Source organism: Helicoverpa zea, chromosome 3 (genome assembly GCF_022581195.2).
Source record: "Helicoverpa zea isolate HzStark_Cry1AcR chromosome 3, ilHelZeax1.1, whole genome shotgun sequence".
NCBI classification, from domain to species: Eukaryota; Metazoa; Arthropoda; class Insecta; order Lepidoptera; family Noctuidae; genus Helicoverpa; species Helicoverpa zea.
Genome location: NC_061454.1, coordinates 8,109,795 through 8,128,582, shown reverse-complemented (window position 1 = coordinate 8,128,582; position 18,788 = coordinate 8,109,795). Strand labels below are relative to the sequence as shown.

General features: G+C 37.0%; 1 protein-coding gene across 1 annotated transcript; it reads left to right on the top strand.

Moving 5' to 3' along the window:
- Positions 1–7,498: 7,498 nt before the first annotated feature.
- On the top strand, positions 7,499–8,388 carry LOC124629436. The gene is made up of 2 exons (XM_047162848.1): positions 7,499–7,574; positions 7,907–8,388. The coding sequence occupies exons 1-2, from the start codon at positions 7,499–7,501 to the stop codon at positions 8,386–8,388; spliced, it is 558 nt and encodes a 185-aa protein (XP_047018804.1).
- The last annotated feature ends 10,400 nt before the right edge of the window (positions 8,389–18,788 follow it).

Below are 18,788 nucleotides of genomic sequence, written 5' to 3'. Positions count from 1 at the left end.
ATCTACGCTATACAGTAATATTGATAGTTGATCAACTAATTACATATTCAAATTATTATTCAGTATTTAATTACAAGAGTAATTAGAGAATAATGAACTGCATCCGTAATTGAATAATAAACATTTTATACAAGATTACGATGCTTAATCAGTTAATTATTTTTTTATACCCACAGAGAAAGGAAAGATGAGCGGAGATGCCATAAGGCGTACGGTCAGGTGCGTGACCAGGACGATGGGCGTTTTGTTACCCTATCCAACAGTGTTGATTATAGTACCATTGCGTAGGTCTTGGCAAGGCAAAAAATGTTTAGGTACTATGACGACTAGTCCCAAATCCTTGTCCAGTTCGTGTGACAACGACGAATAGAATGTGGAATGTTCATAAATCATCAACATAGCTGTAGTTCATAAATTAGAACTGGTAAAGTAACTTGTCGTGTGTTGTATTATTAACATCCAGCATCAGTCTTATCATTGAGGTTTATAAGTCTGGAGACCAAACGACCTTGGACCACATTGAGTACCTGAAAATTCGCAGATGATGTTAATCTTGCTCCCCAAGAGGTGCTAAGATGAATATTGATGAATTTCTTCTAAAAACAGACGAATAAAAATGTATGAACTTTTCTCAATCCAGATGGCGATTGTGTTTTCTTAGTATGACTGCTATTACAACCTTTAGATTATAATAGAACTAGCTTCTGCCAGCGGTTTCACCCGCATCCCGTGGGAACTACTTCCCGTACCGGGATAAAAAGTAGCCTATAACCTTCCTCGATAAATGGGCTATCTAACACTGAAAGAAATTTTCAAATCGGACCAGTAGTTCCTGAGATTAGCGCGTTCAAACAAACAAACAAACTCTTCAGCTTTATAATATTAGTATACCTCTAGATGTGTCTCAAACAATATAGGATGTCTATTAACTGAGTTTAAAATTATTGCACCGCCAACATACGCCTCTTAATGAATTTGCCTATATGGATGACATACTTATGTCGATTTAATTTTTATCGTTACTCGAATCGGACAGCTAATTGAAGCAAGCCCCATCGTTTTTATTATTCTTCGCGTAAACGCCTTTCCAATGATAAATCATACGTAACTGTTCGAGCAGGTACCAAATACCACACAGCTTGCCCATTGTCCTTTATCTGAGATTTCTTCACCCATCTGTTTCAATTGGTTAGAAAACAGACATGCCGATTCCTCTTTCGAAATTATATTGAAAAAATCTCTGCTGTATAATGTGCACACTGGTCTCAGTTTTCTGTTCATATACATTATGAAGTTTTCACCACATCTCAGCAGAACTCGTACAAGTAATAATATGTAGCATTGCCTCTTCTGACATTCGTGTTACCAGTAATGTTTGCGCTTTGGCATCTTTAGATTACCATGCCGGTATCTCACTGGACACTTCGGGCTTCACTTGTTTTCCTTCCACAATGCTTAACCATCCATGGCCCCTCAACTGTATTGTTATTTGGAATTTCCGTGTATTCCAATTTCTGGCACCTTCTAACTTGATCACATTGACGTTATTGTTCATAACGTCTTTCATCTTTTTAACCTTGTCCTCTTCCAACTTCTCGATGATGTTCCGCAGTGTCCGAGCCTGAGCATGATGCCGCCAACTGTAGTGACTTATGCCCATTTTCACCAACAATCTCTTAATCTAAGTGCCACTTAGAATAAGGGCTCTCCCAATTTTGACATAAATAACTATGGATGAGGGATTCCTAAACTTTGGTGAAAACGAAATTCTTATTAAGTGTTCCGTAAATGCTCTTAGGGGATCCCTTAAGTTAGGTATTTGTTGGTGAAAATGGGCATAAACCTCACTTTTTCCTTCTCGTCCATTTTGCTGCCACCGTAAGTACCTAACATCAATCTATATCAAGCTGTTATGTGCCTGGGCCAACCTGATGTTGTTGAAATTAAACAATTTGAACTTCTATGTTTAACTCACAAAATCTTTTATTTTCGAATAAACTCAAAGCATAATTATATAGATTATATCTGTTTCCCGAGGTCCCCACCCGCGTACTGTGAGAACTACTTACGTACCCGTACCATACGTAATAATTTTCCAAAACGGTTTACTAGATCCAGATATTTCCTAAACGTCACCAACTTTAGTTGTTAAATATTGATGTTACGGGCAACGTGATTAACTGGGCATTATTAATAAAGTTTCCTCTCGCAAAGTTTCCTGGAAACACCCACGATCCGGTCACTGGCATCAATTGGATGTAGTACTTTCCAGAACCAAGGATCTTCGCGAAATCCTCCACACACGTTCGTTCCAAAGCGCCGACTGCGACACCGACCACTCCTTAGTAGCAGCACGTGTAGCCTTCACTCACAAAAGGATTTATTCATCCAGAACGCCCGGTAGAAGAAAGATTAATCTTTCCAATATCAGGGTCGACGAAAATATCAAAAAAATTAAGTGTATGGTTCAAGCCCAGCTTGCTACATGGAATGCTAATACAAATATAAGTGATGAGTGGGAAAACGTCAAAAAACTGCTCACTAATAGAGCCGGCGAGGTTTTTGGCTACCTAAAAACAAAATCTCAGGACTGGTTTACAGACAATATTGAACATCTGCAACCTCTGCTGGACTCTAAGCGCAAAGCCGCTCTAAGACATCGTATGGGTCCCTGCCCGGAGACTGATAAAGCGCTTCGAACTCACAAAGCCACTCTTCAACGAAGTGTACGGTACTTTACCAACTTGTACTGGATTAACCTCAGCCACACTATTCAGAAGTGTGCAGATAGGGGAGACATCAGTGGTGTCTATGAAGGTATTAAACGGGCCCTTGGCCCAGTTGCAAAAAAGACAGCGCCTCTTAAGGACGCCAATGGGGCTATCATCAGGGATAGCCAAAAGCAACTCGACCGCTGGGTTGAGCATTACACCGGTCTCTATGCTCGTCCGGTATATTTACAACAAGAGGCAGTGCAGAACTTGCCCAAACTGGATGTAATGACCGAGCTAGATGACCCACCGTCCGTAGAGGAGTTCATCAGGGCTGTCAATCAGCTTAAAAGCGGTAAGAGTCCCGGTGGAGATGGCACTCAGGCTGAGATTATAAAACTTCACTGCGTGGGACCGATTCTGCACAATCTACTGTGTAAATGCTGGGAGGCAGGAGAAGTAACACAAGATATGCGAGACGCTAACATCGTCACATTATATAAAGGGAAAGGCGATCGTGGCGATTGTAACTGTTACCGCGGCATTTCTCTTCTGAGCATTGTTGGCAAACTCTTTGGTCGAGTCATCCTATCTAGACTCCAAAAGCTTGCAGAACGCGTATATCCTGAGTCCCAGTGTGGTTTTCGTCCCCAGCGTTCCACAGTGGATATGATCTTTACACTCCGACAGTTGCAGGAGAAATGTAGAGAGCAGAAAACTCCCCTGTTCGTGGCGTTCGTTGACCTTAATAAAGCCTTCGATACAGTCAGCAGGGAGGGTATGTACTCCGCATTGGAGAGCATTGGGTGTCCACCTAAGATCCTGAGCCTCGTCAAATCTTTCCACGAGGGTATGAAGGGCGCAGTAGTTTTTAATGGCGGTACATCTGAGCCGTTTGACGTATGTAGAGGTGTCAGACAAGGCTGCGTCTTAGCTCCTACCCTGTTTGGAATTTACTTCTCGCTGATATTACGTGCAGCTTTCGGTGACAACCAACAGGGTATCCATCTGCACACGAGGACAGACGGAAAGCTGTTTAATATCTCTCTCCTGAAATCTAAGAAAACCCGTGAGGATCTTTTCGTTGATAGTCTTCTCTTCGCTGATGACGCAGCCTTCGTGTCTAATTCCGCACAAGAGCTCCAGTCCATGGTGGATAAATTTTCGCACGCCTGCTCTCTGTTTGCCATGTCTATAAATCCCAAAAAAACAGTTGTGCTAGCACAAGGTGCTTCTACTACCCCGGCGATTTCACTCGATGGCGCGCCGTTAGAAGTAGTAGACAAGTTCAGTTATTTAGGGTCGACTGTGTCGAACAATCTCTTGCTTAATGCCGAGATCGACATCCGCATCGGCAAGGCGGCAACCATGTTCGGGAAGCTAGGTACAAGGGTATGGTACAATAAGCACCTTACTACTAAGACCAAGATGGTTGTCTTTCAGGCTTCCATCTTAAGCATACTCTTGTACGGAGCTGAAACCTGGACATCGTATGCAAAACAAGAACGTCGTCTTAACTGCTTTTACATGCGTTGCTTACGAAAGATCTTGGGTATAACATGGCAAGACAGGATCACAAACGAGAAGGTTCTAGAAATTGCACAGCTGCCTAGTCTGATGGCGCTCCTCAAACAGAGACGTCTGCGTTGGCTAGGGCATGTGCATAGGATGGAACCCTCTCGATTACCACGACGTGTTCTTCTTGGTGCAGTAGCGAATGCAAAAAGAGATGTTGGGAGGCCGTTGCTTCGTTTCAAAGACTGCATCAAGCGAGACATGGCAGCATTTAAAATCGACCACCGTGACTGGGAGAAGCTCGCGGAAAAACGTCCTGAATGGCGCAAACGTGTCGCAGAGGGTCGCAAATTTTGCGATGAAGCCTGGTTCGGAATGCTTGCTGACAGGAGACAGAAAAGACATGAACATAGTTCGACACTAATGTCCAGTTACTTCTCTTGTCAAGCCTGTGGCAAGAGATGTCGCTCTCGTATCGGTCTGTTCAGTCATGAAAGGCGTTGTATCACAGACACCACCACATAAATCGTCTGCAATAGACGAAATGGCCGTTGATTAATAAAGACCAGCCATTATTAATAATGTCCCAGAGCGATAGTCAAAGTGATTAAATTATCGCTTTAATAAGTCAGTATTTGAGATAGCTAAAAGTTCATTTTAATTGACGATGTTCCAAGAGTTGATATTAGTCTTCGATGTTCATGGACAGCTGGGACCTACAGTTTAACGGGTTTCTCCAAAACAAAGCCACATTGGTACTTGCCTGATCTGGAATCGACCCCAAGCACTCATACTTGAGAGGTTAGTTCTTAACCTACTAGGCCACCACGACTTAATAATTTTTAATCTAAACAATATTTTACTTTTATTTTATATAAATAAAAGTAGGTAACTAATGATGTTATTAGGCACACTTTTAATTATAAATATCTGTCTGTATATCAAAATGCCCATAACATAGATCGCCACACATCAACAACGCAACCTTGATGTATCAACCTGCGCGCCTGATTAGTAGTAATTCGCTAGCTCCACAATATATCGCATATTTATCATAATGTCATGTGAAAGAATACACCCACGGTATGTGTAGTATTTTGACAATAATATATTGCCCACGCAGACGAAGTCGCGGGCAACAGCTAGTGTTAAATACAACACATTTAATAAATATATAAGTTTGTTCAACATCTAAATATTAATTGTTCAACTTGTTGTTTAAATTTAAATGTGTAGAAGTGTGCCCAGTTGGATATTAAATAAAATGCTTGACGACACTTAAGTTATTTATTTTACTTTACACAGCACTGCAGTTCACCAATACGGTATTGTTACAGACACTTAAGTTCTCCAAAATATGATATAGTTTCAGACTCGAGCAAAGCGGGCACGGCCGTACCATCTTTTCTCGAAGCGTTTCGCGGCTATTTCACCCCCTGTATCTTCCATGTGAACAAAGCCAAGAGTTTAGGTTTTCGATGACCAAGAGAATGTATTAGAATAAGCTCGGTCTCAAAATTACAAGACATTTGAATAAATAGTTTACGATTTATGAGCGATCAAAGTTACGCCATTTGTCACTCACTGACTCAGTCACTGACCGATCATCAAAAATCTAAATTTTGTAATATTTGTAGTTTATTGTGCTCATGGCCAAGTCAATATTATTGTAATGTGAACGAAAGTATTGATATAGTCACAAAATATTGATTTATTATTATCTACAAATAAAGTCCTGTTGACTTGGCTTCTATGCGATCTCAAAACATTTTACGGTGGAGGAATTGCGTAGAGGATTGTTTTTTTTGGTGGGATAGTAATTTAGAAACGACAATTAGGAACGACGATCTCAACCAGACTGAAGTATAGGATCGGGAATAATGCACGCGACACCTAACTATGTACGTGCACTTACATAGCTACGTAAGTGTGTGTGTCTACAAAATGAGATATAACAAACATAAAAACGCCCATATATTTTTCATAAATTGTCTTAATTTTATTTTAGATTCCTCAATCAGATACGAGGACATCCAAAAACTGTGGCGCCAAAGATCAATTAGTTCCGAGTAATAAACAAAAGCAAATACGTCCGTTATGAAAAGAATTCGCCTGCCGCCGAATTTCTTCTACCACATCAATCAAAATCATACTGCTAATTAAATCATCATTTGGGTGGCCATAGAGAAGTTACTTCTTAGAAATTCGTCTCCGAACCTTTGCCCAAAGTCGTCCCACTCCGATGTCATTATCACATTCCTGATTTATTAATTAGGTCCTGAATGCCATTGATACAAATAAGATTATATAGTTTTACTTTCGAACTATCCATCCGACAAAGCACAAATATAATAAGCAACAGCTATGCTAAAGTAGTGGTGGCCTATTGGGTAAAGAAACAACCTCTCAAGTGTGTGCAACTTTTGCAACTTTTTAAAGTTTTGTACATACTTTCTTAATATATCTTGCTACTACAATGACTGTGTTTAGGAGGGACTGTAGGTCTCGGCTGTCTTTGAACATCTTTGGCAGTCGCTACGGATAGTCAGAAGCCAGTAAGTCTGATAACCAGTCTACCAAGGGGTATTGGGTTGCCCGGGTAAGTGGGTTGAGGTGGTCACATAGTTATTCAGTCCTTGTAAATTCTTGTACTCCGCTGCATTAGGTGAGAAGGCTTGGAAGGTGAGGCATGCTACAGTCAAGATTAATATCCCGTTATGAACAAAATTATGTAGTCGGTCAAAGTTGGAATAGAGTATTGCCACGTTGTGTGAAGAAGCCATCTATCTCTGTGAATAGGTGAAGCCGTTCTTGTCAACAAGCTTAACAAATTTACTTTCACATGAATCATATTAGTGAGGATACTTTTTTGGTAAGAATTTATAAAACAAACATAGCGAATATTTGAGTTTATATCATTAGGTTGATACTTAAAGTACTCTTATCGCCGGAAGTCTTTAAATACGCCATTTAAAAACTTCCGGTAAATAGAGTTCTTGAGAACCCTTGAGAGTGCCTACTTAATATTACTGATAACGAAACCAATTTACTATGTTTAAATACCTTCAGGAAATTTCAGCGATAAATTAAGCATTTTAATTAAAATACCTGAATACGTAATTAATGCTCAGTACATTATATCTATAGACACTCACGTACTTGTCAGACAAGGACGATCAGTATTTGTCTATCGGTTTATTAGTTTATTTTCATAAACCAATATTAATTGGGAGTAAACTTATTTGTATGAATTGAATGGGTTGAGAACAGAAATGAAGGTGCTAATCGCGTTCGCATTATTCCTGGCTGCAGTTATACCATTGGATGGAGAGAACAACGTCGTCAGCGGTTAGTATACTCCAGTTTCTATACCAACTAAACTTCTTCTCTTCTCGTCCTTGCCAACTTTTTGTTTGGTCAAAGACGTAAATGTCTACTGGCTAATAAGCATGATACGGTTTTAGTTGCTTACGAGATGTTGCTTTAAGAGTCTAATACACATTAATGTTTAGAGTAATAACTTATGGCAAATTAGGTAATTCAACCGCGTACCGTCGTAGGCTTTAAAGCAGAATCAGAACCAGAATATTTATTCTGAGCAGATCTCATCTGCGTTGCAGGTATCATTAAGTATACTATTTTAATTTGTATATTTTAAAATAAATATGTGCTTTTTACAGGTGATGATAAAAAATCAAGAAAGCATTATGGGTTGAGTTATCATAACAAATGCAAAGATTTTGTTAAAACTTTTACATGCATGACTTCATGTAAAAGCATTGGCTTCCAAGTATTTAGGATGGATTTCAAATGTAAATGTTATTGTCACGAGTTGAAGACTACGACAATATTACCTTTCTTTAAGTGGCGAACTAATGGTACCACGAAGACCTGGGCAAAGACTCATAGCCCGAGTTTATACCACGTTATTGGCACCCTGTCGCCTGCGACCTATCCTGACTATGGAGACCTGGAGGGTAATGATACAATGGCTAACGACACGAGCACTGGTAACGACACGACGAGTGTCGCAGCAGGCGGCGAGAACAGCACGGAGGCGGCGGGCGGGGGCAGCACAGGCGAGAATGATGGGGCCGGTGGCAACGGCACCGATGGCACCGGTGCCGTTGCCACCGATGGCACAGCTGGCGCAACAACGTAGCAGTGTAAAAATAAATCCAAAGTTTATTATTGAAAGGAAATAAATTAAATATTCCGATCTTCTAATGACATGAATCAAATGTGTTAGTAATAATGTTCTTTATCTCAATATTATCGCTATAATGCAAACAATGAGTACCATACGCGGACTACACCCAACAGCAACTTTAAAATTGCCACAAACAATTGTATCAGCTTACCAGCGCACGCGCAGTCAAAGTGCTCTGACAAATAATATATAAACGGGACGCAGTTAAACTGCGTGTTACAGCCAGTATTATATGTATAAACTTGCGTACGTGCAGTTTGATCCCAGTGTCACCAGGTCTTGTTCTGATGGTAAAAACCCTGGAAAACCCTGAAAACTGTAGGCACACATACGGTACCAAGTGATTGGGCTCATTTTATTAGTATTGATGAGATTTATACACCAAAATTTGTTTATATACCCATTTGACCGTTATAACCATTTGAAACCTTTTTTGTTTTTTGATGCGAAATCATCAAATGACTCCATCCGCTGTGGCTCCATCAGCAGCGTGAAGGAGTGTCAGACTCTTACTGACCGCATGTTCATTCGTAGGCCTTTTATGTACCAGGACCACGCTAACTTTTTCGAATAATCCCGCAGCCTCGGCAGGCCTTGGCCCTGGTGGGCCCCGCACCATTTCAGTCCTGACGATGAGGGCATAGTGCAGTTTTGGGAACTCCCTAACATTTGAAAGCTACCTTGTGTTTGCGTATTTTATTTGCGACTTTCGACAATAATGGGTTACGACTGCCACTGTGGGCTACTTTTTAAAAAAGTAAAGAAACCGACTTCCAAAACACGCCCCACTTTACGGGTATGGGGGGTACTCTAATAAAGAGTTTCTTGCACGTTGTCGGCGTGATTGATATACATAATATTGGTACTTTTCATTTCTGTAGTGTTAACGGTCACTGAGATTAAGTACGACATGGCGAAACTAATTTCCTAGTTTACTACAGAATCCTAAAACAGAGTAAAAAAGTAAAGCTAAAGTGTATACCTAGTCAGTACCAGGAATATAGCTACAGGGTCATATACACTTAAATACTTCTTTTGTCTGTTAGAGTGAGTAATTTTATCTGGTAATGTCCACATGTATTTTAAGGCCAAAGTTAGAAAGCGATCCGCCAGGCAGGCGACATCATCGATGGAAAAAGTTTCGCATTATCATGAATGCCAGCCATTATCAGAATATTTATGACGGACACATCATTTTGTCATTGGACCGTAGATGCGGTATCGTTTGACACGAGTCTCATCAGTCAAACTCGATACTATGTATATAAGTAGGTACAATAATTGATTACATAAAATCATTCTTAAACTGGTTCATGTAATCATTGTTACTAAATTATCAATTTATTGCATTCTCTGGTCGATTCCTTAATGTAAAAACGCTCGTAAATTCTCGTTGTTTATGTGTTAGAGACCAATAAAATAGGCATTGAACACAGAAAGACAGACCGTCGGAGAGTAAAGGTGACAAGTCCCCTCGGCTTACGCCAACTACGGTACAAATTGCGATATTAAGCACAGGGCGTGATGAAAAAACACTAGCTGAATATAAATTAGGCGAGAGGAGCGCCATAATCAATATAAACGATGCTAAAGAAGATTAGAAAAATCCTGTAAGAAAACAAATTTCACAAGATCGTAAGAACACGTGGAACTGCAATGAATTTCCAATTGTGGGTACAAGATTACCGATTATGTGTGTAGTAGTTGTAGTTAATTTTGAGAGTATGATTATTGAGAACAGTACCCATACTTATGTTGTATTAACAATACTGAACAAAAATCATGTCAATGATAGGTACCTTATGTAGGTTCCAATATAAATTTAGATAATAATGATAAACTTACAAAACAGAACGTAAAGGACTTTCCGTGTGAGAGTACTTCATTGTACCTTGGAGCGAATTGGATTAATACCTTAGTTCTATTTATTTGTTCCGCACAAATCTGGCTTTATTAAGCAAAAAATACTAAAGATTATTAAGTAAAGGAGAGTGGAGTAAATTATGTATTTATCCGAAAACGTAGTATTCTACCATCAGCGAAATATGAAAGGAACGTAAATAGAAGGAAGGTATATCCACCTTAAACTTTCATACCGCACGGTAAAGTAAGACAGTCCAAAAATCGTGTAAAAAATGCAAAGACGAAATTGAATTTGATTCCGATACATAAATTTTACTAAGCCTATTTGTCTCTCTCGGATCAAGCGGGGAAATAAACGAATGTTAATTAAATTTGTTTGTTCGAAACAAAGTCGCCAACTGCCTTTTAATTGTTTGTTTTTTTTTGTCTGAATTATACCTATAAGCTTTTTATATTCAACAAAAAACATAACGTATAGTAGGTAACTTCTTAGCGTAACGGAAAAAGAGTAACTTAACTTTAAAAAGAATAAAAAAACTGTAGGAGACAAGTTTTACATTATTTCTAAAAAATATCCGTTTTAACTTATTAATTGGGGAAAGTTATATTTTTCAACCGCTGACTGGTAGAAACTAGTATATCAATAGTGATAGACATTATTCAAACAGCTACATAGTTAGTATAATATCATAATATGATATCTTAGGCAGAGCAGAGACCCTTTTGTTGATTGAAATTTTTTTCTTGACCTGATTGTAATGAAGTTATTGCGGTAAATTGCGAAAGCCCTTTCGTAGACATTGTGTAAAAAAATCTCAAAATACAGACGAACTAATACGAGGCAGCGCATTGAATGACTTTCGAAATGAGTTAAAACAACAGATATAACAGTTTTTTTTATGTTTATTATGTTTACACAAAAATGCTTTGTGTGGGGCGTTTTACGGTTTTTTGTTCAACCGATTTGTTTACAAATCAAAATAGATTATAGCCAGTTTTTCCCGTTATTAGTCGCTGTAAATCATTGTACATCCGTAGCGACTGATCCTTTCAATAAGATCTGAAGTGAAGTTAACCAAATACGTTCATTGATTGCGCCAAGCGCACATACGCCTTGTTATTGTGAGTTCGACATCATTATCTTAAACTAGGTATAAGCATTTTATTTTTGCTGCTGTTCCCTAGTAGGTAAGTCTTTTTCACACCTGACCTAAATGTAAAAAAGCAAAGATGTCCGTAAAATTATCAAGATTCCTTTTAGTAACATGACTGTTAATGACATTATTATTAGGTAGGTACGCTTTTTTGTGTTTTATTGGAATTAATATACCAAAGTGTAACAGGCGTACTGTACGGAGTGAGATTGCATTTTATTATAACAATAGCTTCCGAAGTGTCCCAGAGGAGCGTCCCGCCCTCGTCTAGGGTGCAAATGTATAATTTAACGACACACTCATATGTATTTGCAACATTTCATTAATTTTCTCGAAAATCTGTCATAATAGCGTAAGCTACGTTCTCTTTAGATAAACCAAAGAGTACAAAATAAATAAGGATAAACCAAGCTAAGTAATTAACTCCCATTAATCAGTTTATAGACCGGGCAATCTGTTTTGGCCAAGTGTTTGATTTGATGTTGCCATTTTAAAATATCAACCAAGAAAAATAGAAGCTAAAACTCAGGGGACCTTCTTTCTAATGAGTCCGGTTCTGTTACTTGTTGTAGTGTAACACGTTGTTATTATAGTTCGGCCATTCAGAGAATGCGTTCCTGACACGTCGCGATTGAACTGACGACGTAACTTTGCAATGGCGTTGCAGTTACGATAAAAATATTTTTGCTGGTTGTTTACCGTTTTAACAATTGAGGAGCATTAAAACAACATTATTATATCAATAATCAATGAATGTAGTTACGTCGTCAGTTCAATCGCGACGTGTCAGGAACGCATTCTCTGAATGGCCGAACTATAGGTGACATAGCAACGTTAGAGTTGATAAAAAAAAGATTTTCCGTGTCATTTTTCAGTTATATCTCAGTGATATTAAATAACTCCGTGAGTATTTACGTACTTTTGTAAAACTAGGATCATAACTCTTATAAATCAATGCAATCAGTAAAGATATATCTAATTAACTTTACAAAACAACATAATGTTCTAAATAACCCCGCCTACTATTCTAAGAACCGTTTAATACCCGAGAATTCCCAAATCGCGCTTATAATTTATAATAACAGGGAGGTCCCTTAACGAAGAGACCGTTTTGTAGATAGGTATCTATCAAATTACGCCACCTTCCCCCTCGCAGGCACCCATTGTTGTCTAACACGGAAAATATTCATTTGAATATTTACTTAACATGGATAATATTTTAATCTTCCCCTTTGAATTATACGCTTTCCAACGGAGACAATTTCACGCTACTTAAGTCGAAACGTTGTAACAGTGAACCTTTGCGCAGTCAATTATGCATCGTTTGTAGAACAAATGCCATGATTTAAGGTTTAAATTCACTTGGCAGATGCAGCAATATCAATTTAACAAGATATTCCTTTTGTTAATATTCGCACACGCTTTATCAAATTCTCTAGCGGGGGTGACAATAAGCCGCTGTAAGTACTCTTCTGACATATGGATAAAAGCTTTCATTTCAGTCTTAGCTCTTTGGACTGTGATATAAGTAGATAAGTAGTTTTTATATATGTATGGAGATACATTACTTATTGTGTTATGTTGCAAATTATATTTGAACGAATCAAAGTTATACAGCAACATACTTAGGTACCAATATTTTTTTTCTTACCGTGGTGTAAAACGTACGTGAACAATATAACTTTTTGTAGGATGATGATATATTTTTGGAACGTTATGAAACGTCATCTCTACTGCTAAATAATGAATCTATTAACACCATATTAAGCAAATACTATAATTAAGTAACGTTCTATACATTGAAACGCTTTGGATGAACTTTTATATTATAAGTAATATATATATATATAGGTATGGGTAATTTATAAATCAATAACTTAGAACTACAATTAATTGCAATAATGTAACCTAATTTATATTTTAGAGTTCATTGCACGTCGGCACGGCTGGCGTGTCAAATTGTATCATAACTCCATTGTGAAAAGTGTTTCGAGACAACTGGCTTTAAGGCGCCCTCTTCGCAAAAAATATCTGGCACGGGGTCCTGCCCTCGTCTGGTTAATAACATAATAGCACAATTCCCTCGCCGCATGATTCAATTTGGATTTCCTCCAGCCTCCCCCGTGTAGTCTAAAAAATGACAACTTCATTATATTGTTCACGGCCCCGAGGGCGACTTGTTTGCCAGAAGGATTATAATGATTAATTCCGTAAAATATTAATACACATGACACCCGCGCGGCACTTTATAAACGGCTTATTGAAATTATATAACACAAGTGCGCTTTTGTTTACGCCTTTTGTTGACTAGCTGCGCCTGTTTGTATACGATTTTAATACAAATAGGGACTGATGGCACTGATGTATTTTAGGAAAAACTGCCGGTACACAATATATTTTTACATTTCAAAATGTCTTTGGTTTGTTGTAATAATCAGCAGATGATTATAGGTACGACTGTAACATTTAACTTGTAATACATCATGTGAAGTAGCTACGTGCTATAAACTATCCAGCAAAATGTATACTTTAAGGCCAGTTGTCTTGGTCCTTTGTCTGTGCAGAATAAAAACTTCATCTCACTCCCCGAGGAATTTAATTTGGAGTAATGGAAGTGTTATATTGACTTAACAGGCCAAAAGTTCCCCTCGCACAGTTACAGTTATTAAAATGAAATATTGGGGTTCCTAAAGGGGTTGCTTAAAGGAGACAACCACACTAACAGAGAACTATTTAATGACTACAAGACATATAAGATAGACGGTATAATGCAACTCAGCACTACATAAGAGAGTTAACACACTTAATACTATAAAGGACCGTACTCACTATAATTATTACACTTCACCTCCCACGGAAGTGAAAAAAAAAAGTAAAATGATAATTTGCTTTTTTTTTAAAAAAAAAAAAAAAAACATTAATTAGCATTATTGAAAATTTAAAAATTTAAACTTATTTGAAATAAAATCTTAACCTACTTATATATTCTATTACAGTATATCCTATATTCTTATCATTAAACATTGATAACATTGCAATGTTATCTCAATTTAAAACTTACTCATTAACTTACTAACATTAATTATTCTTACTCATAACTTACTCACATATCTAATTTTATCTTAACCACATTCATTGACAAAAGGGCCTAGTCCTATTTTTATGTACTAAATCTATTTTATTATTCTTAAGTATTTTAACATTACAACCTAAATCTTCCACAACAGTGTAGGGACCTTCAAATATTACATCTAATTTACTACGTGTTTCATTTTTTAATAAAACTAAATCATCTTTCTTATATGTAGTTGAATTCACAGATTTATCATATATTTCCTTACGTCTATGTTTATTTAGCAACAAATTATTCTTGGCATCGGCATGAGCTAACTGTAACCTATATTTTAATTGTAATGGGTAGCTATCCATGTTGTACAAAGGATCTACTGAATCGGAAATGCTATCTGGTATTCGACAAAGTTTTCCAAAAACAAGTTCATATGGCGTATAATTTGTTTCAGAATGGACTGTATTGTTAAAACTAAAGCACCAAAATGGTAACCAATAGCTCCATGTGTCAGTATGATTGTTACATTGAATTCTCAAAAATGCACCCAAAGTTTTGTGAGCATTTTCAAGGGCTCCAATTGACTGGTGGTGATAAGCTGTAGAAGATAATTTTTCAATATTAAGAATTTTACAAACCTGTTCCATGGTTGCAGAAATAAATTCTGTTCCCCGATCTGTAGCTATTGTGTCCGGAATACCAAATTTTAATATAAACTCTCTAACAAATGCATCTGCAATGGACACCGTTTCTTTATTTTGCATTGGAATAGCTTGAACAAATTTTGTTAACTCGCACTGCATAGTCAATATATAACAATTACCACTATCGTCTCTATCTAAAGGTCCCACAACATCTAAGTAAATCTTTTCGAATGCCGAGGAAGCCGTTGTTGTAATTTCCATCGGCTCCTTAATGTAACGAAAATATTTAGATTTTTGACATTTCGTACATTTTTTGACAAAATCCTGAACATCTTTGTCGATACTTGGCCAATAGTATCGCCTCTTGATGGTATTTACCATTCTGCGCACTCCAGCATGACCACTGGTAGGCAGTAAATGAAAGTCATTCATAATTAACGTCTTCTCATTGTCATCAGTTATTCTTTTAACACCTCGTAGTATACATATTCGTGGTCCGGACCATTTAGTTACTGTAGTGACCTCGTCACAAACACTTTTAACAAATTCTAAATTATCATCATTTTTAATTATACAAACTTCATTTATACTTATTCTTTCACAAAAATAACTTAATTTCTGCACAAATTCGGCTCGCGAGAATTGCGCCTTGAAATCAAGATTAATATACAATGTCTTTTTACTGTCTAAAAATGCAAAACATTCAAATTCTGCAGTTATCAAGTCATTATCCCTAAATCTTTTTAATTTTTTGCCTTCAATCAAACACATTTCTACTGAATCACAAGGTTTTCTTAATATATCCACAACTCGTGGTTGATCAGGCCAGTTGTTAGTGGAATTATCAAGAGCTTTGTTTTCATCTACATATTTCATCTTATCCTTCTCATTCATCCTTTTCTTTTGCGCTCTAGTCATTACAGCCAATGCTTGCTCATTCATACTCTTAAGCTCATCAGATGTTATGCAAACTCTAGATAAAGCATCTGCCACAACATTGTCTTTACCTTTTAAATAAACAATTTTAAAGTTATATTCTTCTAAAGTTAACCGGAATTTAATTAATCTACTAGACGGATCCTTCATCCCAAAAAGATATAACAATGGTTTGTGATCCGTCATGATGGTAAATTTATTTCCATATAAATATGGCCTAAAATATTTAACAGACCACACTATAGCCAAAAGTTCTTTTTGAATAGTTGGATAGTTCTTTTCTGCTTTATTCAGGGGTCTACTAGCATATGCAACTGGTCTAAGATCCTTATTACATAAAACAGAACCAATAGCAGTACCGGAAGCATCTGTCTGTAAAATAAATTCATGATTGTCTGAAAAATCGGGATATTGTAGAATGGGTGAACTCATTAGTGCATTTTTCAAAAACTCGAAGGCCTGTTGACATTCATTAGTCCAAATAAATGGTACATTTTTTCTACCTAACATATTTAAAGGCATCGCTATATCTGAGAAATGTCTTATGAATTTACGATAATAGTTACAGAAAGCAACAAAACGTTTAACTTCCTCTGCATTTTTAGGTGTAGGATAATTTTGTAGTACTTTAGTCTTTTCGGGATCTGGTAAAATGCCTTTTTCTGAAACCAAATGTCCTAGATAAAGAATTTCTTTCTTTAAAAATTCACATTTTTGGGGGTTTAACTTCAAATTGACTTTTCTTAGTCTTTCCATTACACTTATTAAATTTCGATTATGGCTAGATAGATTTCTTCCAAAAACGATAAGGTCATCTTGATATACCAGACATCTATCGTAAGTTAAACCAGACATTGCTATAGACATCATACGACTAAAAGCACTAGGACTGATCTTCAATCCCATTGGTAAACGTTTCATGCAGTATTGGCCAGTATTTGTAGTAAAAGCCGTTAATTTACGACTACTAGACTCTAAACTCACTTGGTAATAGCCTTGGTGAAGGTCAAGATGTGTAAAATAAATGGCTCCAGTGAGAGTATCTAAAATTTCATTAATATTTGGTAAAGGGAATTTATCGTCGCAAATAACTTCATTCAATTTTCTATAATCTACTACTAAACGCCATTTTTTCTCACTACTTTTGTTATTTTTCTTTGGTACTAATAAAATTGGACTGGACCACTCACTTGTTGACTCTTCTATAATATCATTTTCTAGCATATTTTTAACTTGCTTAGCTATTTCTGGTTTAAGAGCCTGTGGTAACCTATACGGTTTGACGTAAACAGGAGTAGACTTTTGGTTTACGACTATAGATTGCTCATAAATATTCGTTGTTGTTAATTTATCTCCCTCTAAATGAAAAACATCAGAATACTTTGCACATATTGCCTCAATTGATTGCTTCTCTTCTCCGTTTAGATGACTTAAATTTAAATCAGACAACAATGTTTTTACCCTGTTAACATCAATATTGGTCTTATTAAATTGACAGACATTATAATCTCCTAATTTATCTATATCTGGTGTGAAAGATGGAAAACTCATTTCCTTGTCACTAACATTAAGTATCTTGATAGGAATTCTATTATTACTAACTTTTGCTATTGCGTTTGCTACAAACACATCTTTCGCTAATTCTTTACCCCGTATAACAACTTCTCCGTTTATATTCTCACTTACAAAAATAAAATGAACTGATTCTGAACGAGCCGGAATAGTTAAAGCATTTTTCATCCTATCTTGTTCGGAAACGAAATGTAAATTATGTTGCTTATTATTCATAAAGAGTGTTAATATATCTGTATTAATATCTATATTTGCTCTGAATTTTTCTAAAAAGTCTAACCCTATGATTCCATCAGCTCTTAAGGGAAGCGAATTAAAAACTAGAAAATTGTGCTGAATTGTTACATTGCCATTATTTAATAATAAATTTACCGAACCTTGAGACTGTATCTGACCACCTATTCCATTTATCAACGTGTTATCGTTACAAACAACAATATCTTTTGGTAACAACTCACTCTTAATAACTGACAATGTTGCACCCGTATCAATAAGAAAGTAGTATTTTATATTTTTAATATAAAATGTTATGTACTTCGCGTTACCTTGCAATGACAATATAAAATGCTTAAGATCGAAAAAACTGGTCTGATGTACCTATATTATTACTATTTTTATTACATTCACGCACGTCATGTACTTGTTCTACCGGAAAGGCATTTTGGCCTCTTCCGCGGGTCCTTACATACCTGGAACCCCTATTACCTCGTTGATAACCGAAGGACGAGCGATAGTTGGTTCTAAAATTTCCACGGAAACCTCCTCGGTTATAATTGTTACTATATTGGTGTCCGCGAGGGTAATTGTTACTATATTGACTACGGCCAGTATCTCTGTGGTACCTTGATCTTTGTGATCGCCTGACATTGTACGAACAGCGTCCATTTTTAGATGCATATAAAATATTACCTGAAGCTTGAAAAGACGTGCACTCTTCGTCTTTTGCTGCTTGTATGGCATCTTTCAAGTTGTTGAAGCCGCGTGCCGAGATGATGGTGCTCAGCCTCGAGCTACGGAGACCATCTGAAAATCGTTTTATAGCAAAGTTTTCGTTAATCGGCTTTAAAACGGAAAAGGTATCTAATTTTCCATCAGCTTGGGTAATTGTCAATTCTG

What these genes read in the sequence shown, in the direction of transcription:
- LOC124629436 (XM_047162848.1), top strand. Translation starts at nt 7,499, where the DNA reads ATGAAGGTGCTAATCGCGTTCGCATTATTCCTGGCTGCAGTTATACCA. An exon ending in AGAGAACAACGTCGTCAGCG is followed by an intron (nt 7,575 to 7,906) that starts GTTAGTATACTC and finishes TGCTTTTTACAG; the next exon opens with GTGATGATAAAAAATCAAGA.